The 15,025-nt window shown below is 34.4% G+C and overlaps 1 protein-coding gene across 4 annotated transcripts in view; it reads right to left on the reverse strand.

Annotated features, from left to right (window-relative positions):
- The window catches only part of LOC113502173 (E3 ubiquitin-protein ligase Nedd-4), a 30,652-nt gene extending 15,956 nt beyond the window's left edge, over positions 1 to 14,696 (reverse strand). For 2 of the 4 annotated variants that reach the window (XM_026883624.1, XM_026883596.1), the window contains exons 1-8: positions 14,010 to 14,696; positions 8,006 to 8,085; positions 5,701 to 5,782; positions 4,946 to 4,984; positions 4,424 to 4,593; positions 2,638 to 2,794; positions 1,421 to 1,501; positions 655 to 770 (exon numbers count right to left, since the gene is read on the reverse strand). In XM_026883624.1, the coding sequence (XP_026739425.1) occupies positions 655 to 770; positions 1,421 to 1,501; positions 2,638 to 2,794; positions 4,424 to 4,593; positions 4,946 to 4,984; positions 5,701 to 5,782; positions 8,006 to 8,085; positions 14,010 to 14,171 (887 nt within the window). In that variant the 5' untranslated portion in view covers positions 14,172 to 14,696. Of the gene's footprint in view, positions 1 to 654; positions 771 to 1,420; positions 1,502 to 2,637; positions 2,795 to 4,423; positions 4,594 to 4,945; positions 4,985 to 5,700; positions 5,783 to 8,005; positions 8,086 to 13,039; positions 13,434 to 14,009 lie in introns of those variants that run through there. The other 2 variants (XM_026883614.1, XM_026883605.1) reach the window with 2 other exon arrangements.
- Between the last annotated feature and the right edge of the window lie 329 nt (positions 14,697 to 15,025).

Consider the following 15,025-nt stretch of genomic DNA (forward strand, 5'->3'; position numbering starts at 1 on the left):
ATTAGCTTTCTACGATCAAATACTGAATAATGTAATATCAGAAGGAATTGCGTTCCAAAGTTACATTCACACAAGTCTAGACTGTTTGTAAAGAGTGTGTTTGGAAACAATTGGTCGTGTTTAGTAATGCAAGCATTAGCTACTGAAAAAAAGATGTGACGTAGTAACTAATTTAGTTATCAATTGATAGGTAGCAATTATTAAGCGAATTTTTATCGCTTTGATTCTTCAAGATACGTAATAATGTTGTAGGCTTAATTATCGAGTCACTGGAAAAAAGGTTTGCCAAACTCCTCTACTCTTTTGATCTGGAAGATTACCACCAGTTAACAAAGTTGCCAGTTTTATAGCCAGTGTTGCCACTCTACACCATGTAGTTTCTTCCACTACTACAATATTCTTACTTTAAAAGGTTGTGGTAGACCTCAGACTGTAGTCTTTATCTCACACACGGCGTCAAGCTACTGTTTCGTATTATAATCACCGCAAAATAATAACGTGCCTGGCGGCTATTTGGGTGACGTGTATTGACAATTTAATTCTATTGCAAGCTGTTTTTCATCTTTCTTTTACGTCAATATTACGTCACTTGCCCTTTAATTTGACAAAGTTCTTGCACTTTAGCAATTTGCGAGGATTAGTACTGTGACTTACATGAAGGTTGGTCTCTCCCACTGCGTGGACCTCTCGATGTGGTTGACGTAGTAGGTGCGGCCGTTAGCGTCCTGGCGCTCCTCCCAGCCCGGCGGCAGCGGCTCGCCACCGATCGTCTGCAACAAACAGGTCTGTAGTACTCAACTATGTTAGAGTAGTCAAGCGAAAGCTCAGGCCGTTTAAACAATTTTTGACCTTACTTCACGAAGCATAAGAGTCATTTTCATCAATTAAGAATAGAAGAAAAAATATCGGCGAATATAAATCAACAATTTAGCAGTTTACCAATTATATTCGTCTGAAGATGAAGTATGTATATGCATAATGTATGATCGAGAAATAGAAAAACAGAACTAACAATTTATTTTTCGATTTATCTGCTTTAAATAGTTCATATATATGATCATTATATTTTGCACTATATATTATTGTGTTAGAACTAGCTTTTTATAGGCAACGTTGAGACCACAACACTACTAGGTTCTATATTCAGCTAAGCTTTAGGATTCGAAGCAAGCATTCCATTGGCATTTAGGCATTAAAAAAAATCGTTGCCATTGTGGGAGAGAGACAGAACGCTACATATTGCGAAGCGTCTTCTCTTTCACAGCAGATACCATGGCGACTTCTGGAAGCCTAATACCACCCCTTAAAATATGATAATAACCGTTATAAAAAAGCCAGGCTAAGGAGTTAGAAGTAGGCTTCTAGTGGTCATACTAAGCTGGTATTGTATAAAAGCAAATAATAAATAAAAGTGACATACTCTAGCTGTGTGTGGCACGTGTGAGGTGTCCACCAGCTGCCAGTCGCCGCCCGTGAGGGACGGGACGGAACACGACACGACCTACCGTCAGGCAACCACTCTACAGTGTGAACTAACCAAACTATACACTATACTAAATATCAGAGACCAGGGAAAAGTGGACAGATCAAGCATTCAGTGGCAAACCAAAACGGATTTCTTCGTCTCTGATACAAATGAGTGATATCTGAAGGTTTTTGTTTTCAGTATTTTTGAAGGATATGTTCATTTAAATATACACTGAGTAAGTGTCTTAAATAAATAATTACTGGACTTTAAGGGGCTTTTGTTCGCAAATGCTTCATCTATCATTTTTCGGGTCTATGTCTGAATATTCTGTGGTGCAAAAACAAGCTTAAAACTGTAGTGTTAGGCAAAAACCATATGTTAAAAATCACCGCATCTAAGACAACTAATTTATAAAAGTTTTAGCTTATTTTGCGATGTCCCCGATCCAAGTTGTTATTTTAAATATTATTTGACGTTTATTATCTGAGCAGTCAAGTTATTAATTATGCAAAGAAAATTAATGGGCGTGAAAAGTAAGAAAAAGAAAATTGTAAATCATGAATTTCTACGTAATGATCGTGGGCAGGCGATACATGAGATGTCATCACATGAAATCTTTTATCATTGACCCTTTTTAGATATTAAAATACTTGGGTCACTGAAAAGCGAGTTGTGATTGTAAAATATATTGCTTATCCTATGGAAGCACAGACATTACAAAAAATAGCAAATTATGTACTATTGTTGAACACAAATGGCAGAAAGAGAGCGATAATTAGCAGGGCGTGATTTTAATTGTGATAATTGACTTACAGTATTAAACGACATTGTTATGGAAAAAATTAAAGCAATAAAATTGCGTTTGTCGGTTCACTTTACTAAGTAATCTGTACTATACGGGGGGTCATTGAACGAGTGTCCAAATTTTTCCACCACACGTCTTATCATGCATGTCGCTACAACTGTGACATCATTAATGTCATCATTATAGCGTCATGCTGTACAGTGTAGTAGTATGTAGTATGCGCACAGCATGCGCGAGCGATTCTGTGACTCTGACTAAAGCGGTAGAAGGGGCCCGGAGTGTTTTTAGTCGGTGGAAATCCGACATATCCCCACTTCGTGCCCTCGACGTGGTTTGTAAAACAAAGTGTGTAGTGCATACTGACCGGCGGCACGAGGCCGGTCTGCGGCGCGGGCTCCACCATCTCCCAGCCGTCGGGCGGCGCGGCGGGCGCGGCGGGCGCGGCGGCCGCGGCGCCCTCCCCCACGCGCCCCACCAGCGCCGCGTACACCTCGATGTGGCCGCGCACGCGGGACCGCGCGCTAACACACACACACATTGTACTATGGAATGTCATGCTGATATAGTATCAGATATACACAATAAAAATACAAAACAGCTATGTAAAAAAAAGATATAAGTTACAATTTTCACAAAAAAAACCGACTTCAAATGAAATGGTGACAATGGGACCACACGGGAAGCACAAGGTTTCAAATAAAAAAAGAATCATGAAAATCGGTTCACCCAATCGCAAGTTACGAGGTAACAAACATAAAAAAAAAATACAGTCGAATTGAGAACCTCCTCTTTTTTTGAAGTCGGTTAAAAATACTTCGTACGTCAGCCTCTTTTGCAGGTTGTATAACATCAAAAAATCTCGTAAACCAATATTCTCGAATAAAAGAATCACACACAAAACAAACACACTCAAAAACAGGTATAGACACAGATTGAGTGCTCACAGAAATATCAACTATCTACTTATATCTTCAAGCACACATAGTCTAGTCCGGGGTGAGCAGGGATGCAAGCACCAAGCGGAAGGGCGCAACAAATAGTCAAATTTTACTTTAGACAAAGTCTTACTATTTAGTTTTAGAGACTATGGTCATGAGTTAAAATATAATGGTTGAATTTATAACGTGAACCCATTATTTACTCTTAGACAAATCAGACTATAAACATTGTGTATTTATAGGAAAAGAAAACTAAAAATAGGGTTAATTCCTGCTATAAAGGTCAATTTTGAAAAACATACTTGAATCACAAGAACAAAGAGTAGCAAGGGTTTATAGCATCAATTAATAGGGATTGTTACAATAGCAACACACACTCAAATACACACAAACACACAGATACACATTTGTTAATATACCACACAACACAAAGAAAATATTAAAAAATATACCTTTGGTGTTAGACGGGTAGCTAAATCGTTAAGGATGATTCATACTGTCGTAGTCCAAATATATTATTGTATAATTTTTGCCTATAAACTGTATCCATTAGAATAAATGAATATTTATTGAGCTCCAGTGCGTTTCTGGTACACAATGTATTTTTAGATTGAAATATTTATACATTTTTTTATTTTAATTATAATTATGCAACTAATTAAAATTTTATATAACGATAGCTTCATTACATGTTCAAGGTGTATTATTTAATAAACTAGCTCATATAGTGTCTAACATCTGTATCTAACTAAACACATATATATATATATATATATACAATCAAAAATACAAAAAAAAATCTAGTCCTGCTTAAGGTTCAAATTTCTCCTACACAATGTGTATATTTGAATACAAGTAACCTTATATTTCAAAACAAAAATATAATTAACTACCAGCCCCTGCTCATTTCGTTGCCCATGACAATCAAAAACAACATAGCTTTCTATTGGAAAATATCAAAATCAATTCAGTAGATTTTGAGATTACTCCCTACAACCACATAATTTTATCTATTTGTAAATTAGCTTAGAAATTAACTTAGAAATTATTGCATGAATAGTCTGTTTAAGCTTGATAGTAATCTGTATCCTTGCCAAGGGCAATCGTTTCAAAATAATTACAAGCAAAACGTATCAGTCCAAATCATCCTTGTGCTGTAAAGTAAAAAAATAAATAGTAAGAAGCTGCGGGCATGCTTAGAGCGCTACTTACACGGACCTGCGCGGCCGGAGGGGGTACTTAACGAGGGCGGGGCGCGCGCTGGCCGCGCTCTCCGTGGCCACGCCGGCCAGCGGCAGCTCCACCATGCCCAGGAAGTCGTCGCGGGTCAGCCGGTTCTCGTCGAACACTTGGATGAGGAGCTTGTGCTCCGAGGGTTTCACCTGACGAGGTACAGTAGATGTAGATCAAATATGAGAAACTGTGGTGCCGTGGTTTTGTTTGCTCGAGATGTAGGTTCAATCTCAAATCAAACATAATACAAATTAAATGTGGGTTTGTTAAAGTTGCATGAGCTTTCTTAAGTAGGTAATCTTAAATTCTAAATGGACCAAATCTAGATTCCAAATATTGGAATCTGGAGTAGCAGTCAGCTAGCGTGGTGATCAGCAGTCAAACGATTATAGTCTGGTATTATACATAATATTTTGATTTATATTTTCAGAATTAAATTTGTCAAATATCATTAAGAAATTTAAGTTAAATTTAAGTAACCGAGAAGCAATTTCGACTCACCCTAAATACAAACTCCTGATTCCATGTTGGGTTTAAAGTCTGAAAAATAAATATAAATAATTAACTGAAGTGCACACAAGCAAAGGGGCTACATAAGACCTCTCTTTTGACCACTTTTGAGCTCTCTATTTTCCTATATTTGGGTTTTGAAACAAAACTTTACGTGATAAATTTCGGACTATTATGCATTTTTACATCATTTCTGGCTTATAACAAAACAATGCCATTAATCCATAACACATACCTACAATAAATATATTTTTCCTATTAAATATGTAAATAAGTTCCACAAAGATGACTGTCACAGCATGTACAGATATCGCAGACGATCAGCCTTGACTAATCAATACTCAGATAAGATAAAGAACATTAATTTCAAATTTACTATAAGTGTCGCTTTCAGCTTGACATATGGGTCTAGAAGTCATCGAAAAAAAGTCATTTTGGTTTGCACTTCATTGCTATAAAGATTTGTGACCTTGAATTTAACTTTATATAAGCTAACGCATTGACGGGCTGAAGCCACGAAAGAAAATATAAACATTGGATGCCGTTTTTACCTCACGCCTTGTCCGCTGGTGAAGGAAAACCATCCATAAATGAATTTGCCGTATTTTCTCTACTTTGCGTTCAATCTCTTTATATTCTCAACCTCCCTAGCCTCTGCGTTGTTCTGGACTTTTAAAACCTATATTTAATAACCCAGATTTAAGACAAAAGTGTACAGAATAGATAATTATAATGTGGTAGCTTACCTTTTTCTTAGTTTTAGTGAGAAAGGTCTCGATGGTGACGTCACCGTCCACCTTTTGCAACTCCACGCGTACATAAGGGTCGCTGAAAAACAGACACGATACGTATTATAATAGTGTACGAAAAACCAAAGATATGTATTTATTTGGACCATTTTATTAATTCATGAGAAATACTATACACAGATATAAATAAGATTTTTCGAAGAAGTAACGAAAAAGTCTTCCAATTTTCATAGAGGTCTTAAGTCATGGAGTGCAGCTTAAACAGTATTGTGTGTATTCCTGTTTAAAACCAGCCTTAAACCTGACAATTTTATTAAAGATTAAAGCTAATCGGGTAAGAAATAGGAGTTGTACAATCCCTATATCGGCGTGCAATCTATAAGTGGCGTTATCTCGATATCTCGGCTATCGAGTGCTGCTATTGTTTTCATTTACAATTTGATTGGAATTCTGGGGACAATTGTGGTTTTTTAACACTGTCCTTAATACCATACTAGACAGAGGTTGATAGAGTCCATTATAATATATGTAAAACTTCTGTATTGATAACGACTAAATTGGTTGGTTAAGGTCAATATACATAGGTGGAATACGTCGTATTGCAGACAATGACATGTAATTATTAGTAACATGGTGCCACGATTGGCGATCAATATAATACACACAGCAACGCATGTTTAGATTTTAACTATGTATATATTTCTTGAGCCAATCCAACATTTCTAACTACTTACAACATAAATATGTAAGAACATTTTTCATATAATAATGAATACCGATATCACCGATGCAAATATGTATACAATCATGAGGCACATTGATCTCTGCGCGCGTCCATCAATTCCTTGACAATTGAGAATCAAGGCGAGACCTGTTGTACAAATTGCAATGAATGCCGAATCTCCGAGCGACGTGACATTGATACGCCCTAATGGCGAGATTTATAAGACGCTTGGACCTATTGCAATTGTATTTCCTTACAATTTAACGATAAAAACTACTAAGGCGTAACTTTATACTGTGATGATTATTATAAGATTTGTAAAGGATCTTTTAGAGATCTATTGTGATAAGGAGTTTTTTGTATTTTATTTTTTTCGTCCTACTAACGTATTCTGTTTACCTGTGTTTAGTTTTTGTATATTAGAGTGTAAAGAAGCGAAAAAGGGTTTAAGTGCAATTGGCAGCCTTTAAAAAAAGAGAGAACCAATTTTAATTTGCCGTCTATGATGGTCCACAAAGGAAAACTAATACTGAAAATAGACCAACAAATATACGTCAAATACACTGCAATAATAATTCAAATTAATACCAAAGTTTAACTACGTTTCTAATCAAAAAGCAAAGAAACTTCGCCAATCGTGTTTTCGAAAAACCAGTTCTGTTAAAATTACCCGTTGGCGGTTTTGTCTAGTTTTCGTGCAATAGTTTCTAATGTTATCAAAGTATGTAAGGTGACTAATCCCCCTCTAATATAATCCCTATGTGGCTTCTCGCGACACCCACCCGCTTTGGTGGAGTCATTTCTTCAAAACTGAAGTATTTCTTTGTTTACTTGCCTGACTATCTTTCCAACATTAAAACATTTTTTTCACATGCACTAGTAGAGGTGGTTTTTCGGTTTTATTTATAGATTTTTACTAACGAGGATTTTTAGGTTTGATCCCTATTCAAAGTTTCATTGTAACTTTTTTAGAGGTTATTCGTGCAGTTTTAATTATTTTTAACCACTACCGACAAAAGGTGAAGAATTTTTTTAAACAACTCTTATCTACATGAAAAGCAGCCTGTGCCTAGCAGAGCAGTTTTTAGTCAGAAATACACGGGTCTAGGTACTTTTTTGGTAAGGCGGGGTATCCTTATGAAGGATCCTTCTGTTTCAGAGAGAATACATTCATTTCTCTGAAATAGTCTAGTTAGCTAACCTAGCTAGCTATACGACGCTTCTAAAACGTCATACACACAGGTGCAACTGCTAATTAGAAATTAGCAAGGCGATTATTCATTTATTAACACAGTAATTACTTGCTCTCAGTACACGACTGTCCATAAAGACTATTATTTCATTATAACTAATATATAGTACTTGACTTTCTATTATCCATACATTTTCAAAAAAATTAAACGACGAAGTATTTTCTTTTTTGGAAATATTTCCTTATTTTTGTATTATGTTATATCAACTCCCACTACTTTCATGCCAATAGATAAAACTAATAAAGCATGTAGGTAATTTTAATTATTTCAGTCTTTCCTGTGGAAAAATCTATATGATAATATATGTCAAAAAGGCTTTACTCACCTAGCACCAAATATATCCTTTTTCGCTAATGATTGGGCCCCTACAATCTTCAGACGAAGTAGGAAGCTGTTTTCATCAGTCTGGAAACAGAAATAGGCAACTCATAAGTATAAATTTAACACTACTCGCATATCGAGGTAAGCGCTAGTTTTATACCACAGGCAGACACAGGCGAAAAGCAGCTTGGTCCAGGTCTATGAACATCCTCTAATTTAAAGTGTTAAAGAAATCATAAAGTAGACTTTATACCAATTCCGATAGTTAGGTATATCAAGGTTTTTCTCTATTCCTTTTCTATGAACAAACATCAGTGTAAGGCCAATAATAATAATAAAGCAATTCTTTGGTTGTCCCGCGTTCAGTCACGTCAAGTTTCCACTAGTACAATAACAGTAATTTAACAGGCGGCAGTAGACCTTCTGGTGTAAACACAGCCTAAGAATGCCTTATAGTTAAGGGCACTATTTCATCCCCATAATCATCTCCTTAAAGCTTCAAATTTTGAAAAGAAACTATGAACTCGAAATTACAAATGTGTTTAATCGGATACCGTAGCGTAAGCGAGATCAACGAGACATGTGTGGTCAATTTTTTAATTAATAATATTTCCTACATAGAATAGGGCCTTTACGCGAAATTATTCAGCATTGCATTTCTACAGGCCGATATACTTTCATAGACTCGCTATAGTGGTAAAGTCTTAAAAAAATATGAATCAAGAAACTGTGTGTAAAAACACAGCCTCCGAAAGCCTCATAGTTAAGTGGTTTTCCTGAACTTTTGGATAGGTACCAGTTTTTAATCTCTGGTAATATCAAAATGCTGTAGTCTCGCTAAAACTCGATAACGGCTGAACCGATTTGGCTTATTTAGTCTGGAAATATTCGTGAAAGTCTATGAAAGGTTTAAACGGTGATAAAATTTGGTAAAGTGCAAAAAGAGTATGTATTTTTGTAGTTAGCCAGGACAGCTAGTCTCTGATAATTGTGGACAGATCGACTGTGTCATCTCTAACTAAATTGTTGTATATGTAAGTTCTCTTATTTTAAGGTCTCTTAAAATACAGGACTACTCTGGTTTAAGGGATAGGGGAAAATTACTAACTTATATTGTCAACAGATGTGTTTTTGTACGTAACAAAAATATCCTGTCATTCATAATCTTCTAAACCATCTTACTTGTAACTAGTTTAAGTCCTGTTTTTGCACCATCTGTACTTTCTCAACTAATAAACAATTATTATTTATTATTTAGTTTTCCAACGCCACGCAATGCATTGGATGCGGAAAAGAGAAATAAAACGTGTGATCAATAATAATTAGTAGGGGACGGGGACATTTGCTCAGCAGTTATAGTATAATGGCCTATATTATTATTAATTTATCATCATGCAGACTCTTTCAACTAACGAAGTGCAGAAGCATTTTGTATCTTTGATCTGTATTCTACAGCATTCAGTTAAACACCGTCTTACTCTTCATTTAAGTATCTTTATTCATGTGAATTTAATTTAAATAAATAGACGAATATATATAGAATATAAAAGCAGAAATCGAATCAAACAGGATGTAATTAAAATCTGTTCTGTAATCAATTGTTTTCCTCTACGATCCGTTTTAGGATGACAATATCCGGCTAAAATATAGGTTTTGGTTTATTTTTAACAAACAGTTTTCATAAAACCAATCACAAAACATAAAACAAATTTCACATAAAGATATAAAAACTTCTCCAAACTAATATCTGCTTTTTATAGTCAAAACTCAAAAAATAATAATCAGAATTTCTGGATTCGGTAGTATATTAGGTTTCCAAAATTTCCGATTCTATTCTACTCTCTAATATTTAGGTAGAAGAATGAATTCATCGTAAAACGTGGCTCGTGGCGTCCTATGAGTCACCGGCGACGCGTGCACCTCGCCTTATTATCAAAAAACAACTGCTTGTACATAACAATTGCCTTATTTACGTAATTTACCGAATTGGCTTCGAAACAAAATCGAATATGGGCAAAATTTCTCTAGACTAAGAAATGTTTTTTTACTTGAAATTGGAAGTGTAGTACTAGGTGACCCTTGGCACGCTGGGGTGATATTTTGGGGTTAATTATAGCTAAAGACAATCACAAATAACGAGGCTAAAAGCAGTTCTGTAAATCCTATGATTGCCCCTTTTACTTTTTGTCATAATATAAGTAAAAAGGACACAAAACCTTCATAACTCTGTACAACAAAGAGAGGAATGTGGTATCGGTCTCTATAGATTTGAATAGTAAATTTGGTCAGGTAAATTTATAGGCGAACTAACGAGGAATGTAATTGAGTCATAAACTTGTCAGGCGATCCCAAAAATGTTATAATTAATGTTTTAAACCCTCAAAAGGTTAAGTAATTATTTTCTGCGGATCATTTTTTCGTTGAAGCTATTTCTCGTCATAAAATCAAGGATCAAATTAAAAGTACTTATTTATTTGAAATAGGCCGCTATCAAGGCACTTTTAAAACGTCACAATATTCAACGAGAGCATTGCCTTAATTTCCACGCTATCATTGAAAATCCACACAAGAATGTAGAACCGGAAGTGTTAACAATCGGCCAAAAAGATTACCCAATTAAAAAATGAGTCAGCCTCAATATGAGCTTATAGCATCTTCGAAACAAACTTACAGCTTTCTTATCCATACGGATACCGGGATACCGAGACTTTTCGCGAAAGTACAAACACGCAATACATCCACCAATAGATACGTCAAAATGTTTATGTTCTAAGCTTAGTTTTATTGAAATCTTGTTTGATATGAATAATCGATGTTATCATCGCTAAACAATTCGATAACGTAAATTTTGATACGCCGTAGTACAGCTCTATTCGAATGTTGGGTTTCAAATAATATATCAGAATTCAATGAACTTGATAACATTATGAAATATCGAGATTAGAGTATGAACAAGTGCGAATAGACTAAACCAGTGCATGTATTATGAGTTTTTGAAGGAAGATCGCACAATCGTAGAAGCGCGACGACGCTATGAGCAGTACAATGCGCTGTCACTCTTTCACAGTCGCAGCACTCCTAGATTAAGATCTCATTTTACTAAATTAAACATCAATGTAATTTTTTTGCATTTTACATAATCATAGCTTTAAAAGTCACTTTTTTCAGATGCATTTTTTTAAATAACATTGGCTGACAGCAGAACTAGTTATATTACCCAAAACATTGTATAAGTTGCTTCAGTTTTTATCTACCAATGTTTATTAATGGGTTCCTTCCAAGATAGAAGATTCAAGTTCTTGAGAAGTGATTGTTTTATACTTCATAAATATCTATTGTTATATAAACAAAAGCAATTACAAAATACCAAGTAATATTTGTAATATACATGTATTAATGTGAGGGATTCCCTTTACAATTATCAATATAAATATATAATATTTATTGTCCGTTAAGCACTCTACATTTATAAAGAAACTTTATCCCAGGAAAACCTAGTACAAATTCTTGGCAATATAATTTTAGATTCATTGACTATTTTGAGAAATAATTTCCTATTATATTAAATGAGAAAAAACTATTAATTTATAAAACTAGATATTATATTGTGATATAAGTATCATGATCTTCAAAATACCAGAATAAACTTGATAAAAAGAAGAAAATGAAGCTACAGAGCAGCTGTTTACTTACAAAACAAACCAGAAAAAAAAACCTAGCTTAACAAATCTGAGTAGCGACTTTGTCTGTATGTATATGGGGACATAGTAAGCATTATTTCAAGTTGATCTGAATAAATTTAATACAGACCCTCTTTACAATATGAAAATGACTATTTAAACCTTTACATCTAGCAACACGGTTGTTTTAAGATTTGTTTAACGGCAACACTAACACCACCATCAAGGTTTTACTTCAATACAATAGTGTAAAAAGTTAATTCTAATGCATTGTTGTCTGAGGTTGTGTAAATGAGTATTTTGCTAGTCAGAAACATTAAGATCATTGTTTATGATACTTCTTATGTTTTGTATGAACTTTGAGTAATAAACTATAGAGCATATTTTGAATCTGTGATAAAATCAACTAAATATATGGAGTAGGTAACCCGTAAATTACTATTTAATTAATTAAAATTAGTAATTTTTAATCATAAATGATTAATATAAACATACCTGAAACATTAACAATAATGGAAGCTTATGAGAATCAAACTGGATGTTTGTGTAACAATTTCAAGTATTTTAAAGTTTGAACAAAATATGTTTCAGTTCAATCAATTCATGGAACATTGACCCCATGAGAATTATTACAATTTAATAAAGCAACATGTACATAACAAAACAACCAACATTCCCACCAAATACAACAGTAAAAAAAAATTGATTAAAAAAATATGTTACATGATTGTATTTTGACACTAAATAGTGTGTTAAGTACACTTCTGTGTGCAGATTGATTAGTTCTGCATCATTTCTCATTTTCTTTATCACTAATGACATGTTGACAATGTTTGTTGTGATTCTAACTATCTGCAAATGTTCTGGCTGTCATAAACACATTGAGTTTACTGTAATGTAGCTAATTGAGATGCAAGCTAATCATTGACAAGTCATAACATGTCATTACAGAGAAAAACAACATTTTAAAAATTAAAATTAATAATTCTCAACTACAATAATAATAGCTACAGGAACATCACCAAACACAGCATAGTTACATACCCATATTCACCAATAGCACTAAATTAAGCTGTGTTAAGCACGTAACACTAAGTAGTGAAGTTGAAGGGCAAATCTCATTATGTATCAACCTTCTTACATCAACTGTATCCAGGCAGTTCATGGCAAACTTTAAAACATTTATGTTTACTGTCATACAAAACGCAACTGAATAAATTAAATCACCTCGTTCCGCAAAATAAAACGCATTAAAATGTTAATCGTTCACAAGGACGAGTATGTATTATTTGTTAAATAATAAGATGTGAGACATACCAACTTCGAGATATACTAAAATAACAGTTTAAACGACTTACACGAGTGTCCGACTGCCAAGCCATCACCCATGTGAAAATATACTAATAATTAAATAAAATTAGACACGATTCACATTCCTAAAGCGACGTATCGGCTGAAAACAACTGTTTGTAAAATAATAGTGACACGTTCCTCTAATTATTGTTCGCCAATATATTACACTCTGTTCTATAGTTTATCAACATCTGTAATAGTTTTTTGCACGACTACATAAAAATCTAAACACCAAAACTGCAACAACTGTCTGGAAATACGAGATACACAAATAAAAAAACTAAAATATCACGGGGGACAATAATTATTTTCTGTGACAGGCTGTGTATGACAGTTAGTCGCACATTCCAGACCGATGACTATTTAAGAGCATAAGAAATGTGCCTTCCTCTTCTCTCATAGTCAATTATCGGTAAACTGCTAAGTATTGATGCTTATAAATCTAAATAAGTAGAGCAGAAACGCTTGTCATTTGCAAATGATTCATTTGCGCATTACGCTCCAATACACGCAATAATCTGCTTTTCTAAATAACGTTGTTAATAAACACTCTTTACTAAAATGTTAAATTACTTGAAACCGTTCCACGAAATTTATAAATACGAATAATGGTAAACATCATAAAATAATTCGATTAAGACCAATAAGACCCTTCGTTACAGACACTAAAATTATCTTACTTTGAAAATAAAGTAAGATAATTTTAGTGTCTTCTAAAGAATGACAAGGAAAAACTAACAGATATTGATGAGTTCTTCTACATACGATTAGTAGGCACACGTGTATTTTATAAAAATGAATAAAACAAAATATTGTTGTAAAACCACCGCTCATTTATTCTTCGATGTGACAGTAGTAGTTCCCAAACAAGCGCTTATCTCCTTTGTTTTAATGGTGTCAAAGATTAGTTTTGCTCTAGCTCAACATTCTTTTAAAATTGAAACAATTAAAAGTGTGCGTGAGTTACAACTTTACCTGGTATTGTAATGAATATCTTGGCTCATGCCTTGCTAGTCCATTTTGCATATACCGCAAGGACATTGACGCAGATCTGTTCCGGTGGGGATGTTCTCCTCCTCCGGGGAAATCCAAGGACCTCAAGTTTTGCATTACGGAAATCACTCGAGCGTCTAACATATCACGGAAACACCAACAAAACACTGCACCATCACTTTATAGCATTTATATTTTTACATTATTACAATAAAACCTATAATATTTACTAGATAGGTTCACTCGCTAACTAAAGATGTAGAGGTGGCGCTGTTGTGGGCCATATGACACTGTAATCTTATCGGGACAGAAACTGGTATGATAAAAAGTGTGAGTTTGCAATTAGCGCTGTGATAACTTCATTCGGGCGAGTCATGTGAAGCGTAGAAGATTAATGGATTCTTTTTCATTTAAAAGTCTGATAACTGTATCGGTCCTCAAAAAAAAAATGAATGGTTTTCTTGTGATGGCGCGTTGTTACTTGGTATTCATAGTTCTCACGACGTTTGATTGTTTGTTTTAAATAATTTCTCACTTGTTTACTTTGAAAATTGACACCATCATTCTGTTCCTATTATGTAGAGTAGGTCAAATAAAACATGCTGTTTGCTCGAACCTATTTTAGGACACGCTGACAGGAATGGAGTTACTTTTCTCTGTTTACCCGCAATACCACTTGTATTCATTCAACAATACCTGCCAAGAGTTACAGGTACCTAGAAAATGAACCAACAGTTTTAAAACATTCCTAAGTTATGCTACTACAACTTGTTAACTTAGAATTTTAATTTACCATTATGCTATGATGCACTAGTAGGTACTAGAAGTCTAAAAAGGGATTAGTATAAACATTGACTTATTTAATATCTTCTTCACTTCTTCATAATTCCTAGTTTTGTAAGATAACAGAAACAATCAAATTCTTAAACAAACTGCGGCATGAAGTAGGATGATGTTTTTTAATGTGCATCAAGGCTATCGGACCTAGAGGCCATTGA

Source organism: Trichoplusia ni, chromosome 2, assembly GCF_003590095.1.
Source record: "Trichoplusia ni isolate ovarian cell line Hi5 chromosome 2, tn1, whole genome shotgun sequence".
In the NCBI taxonomy this organism is placed as follows: Eukaryota; Metazoa; Arthropoda; class Insecta; order Lepidoptera; family Noctuidae; genus Trichoplusia; species Trichoplusia ni.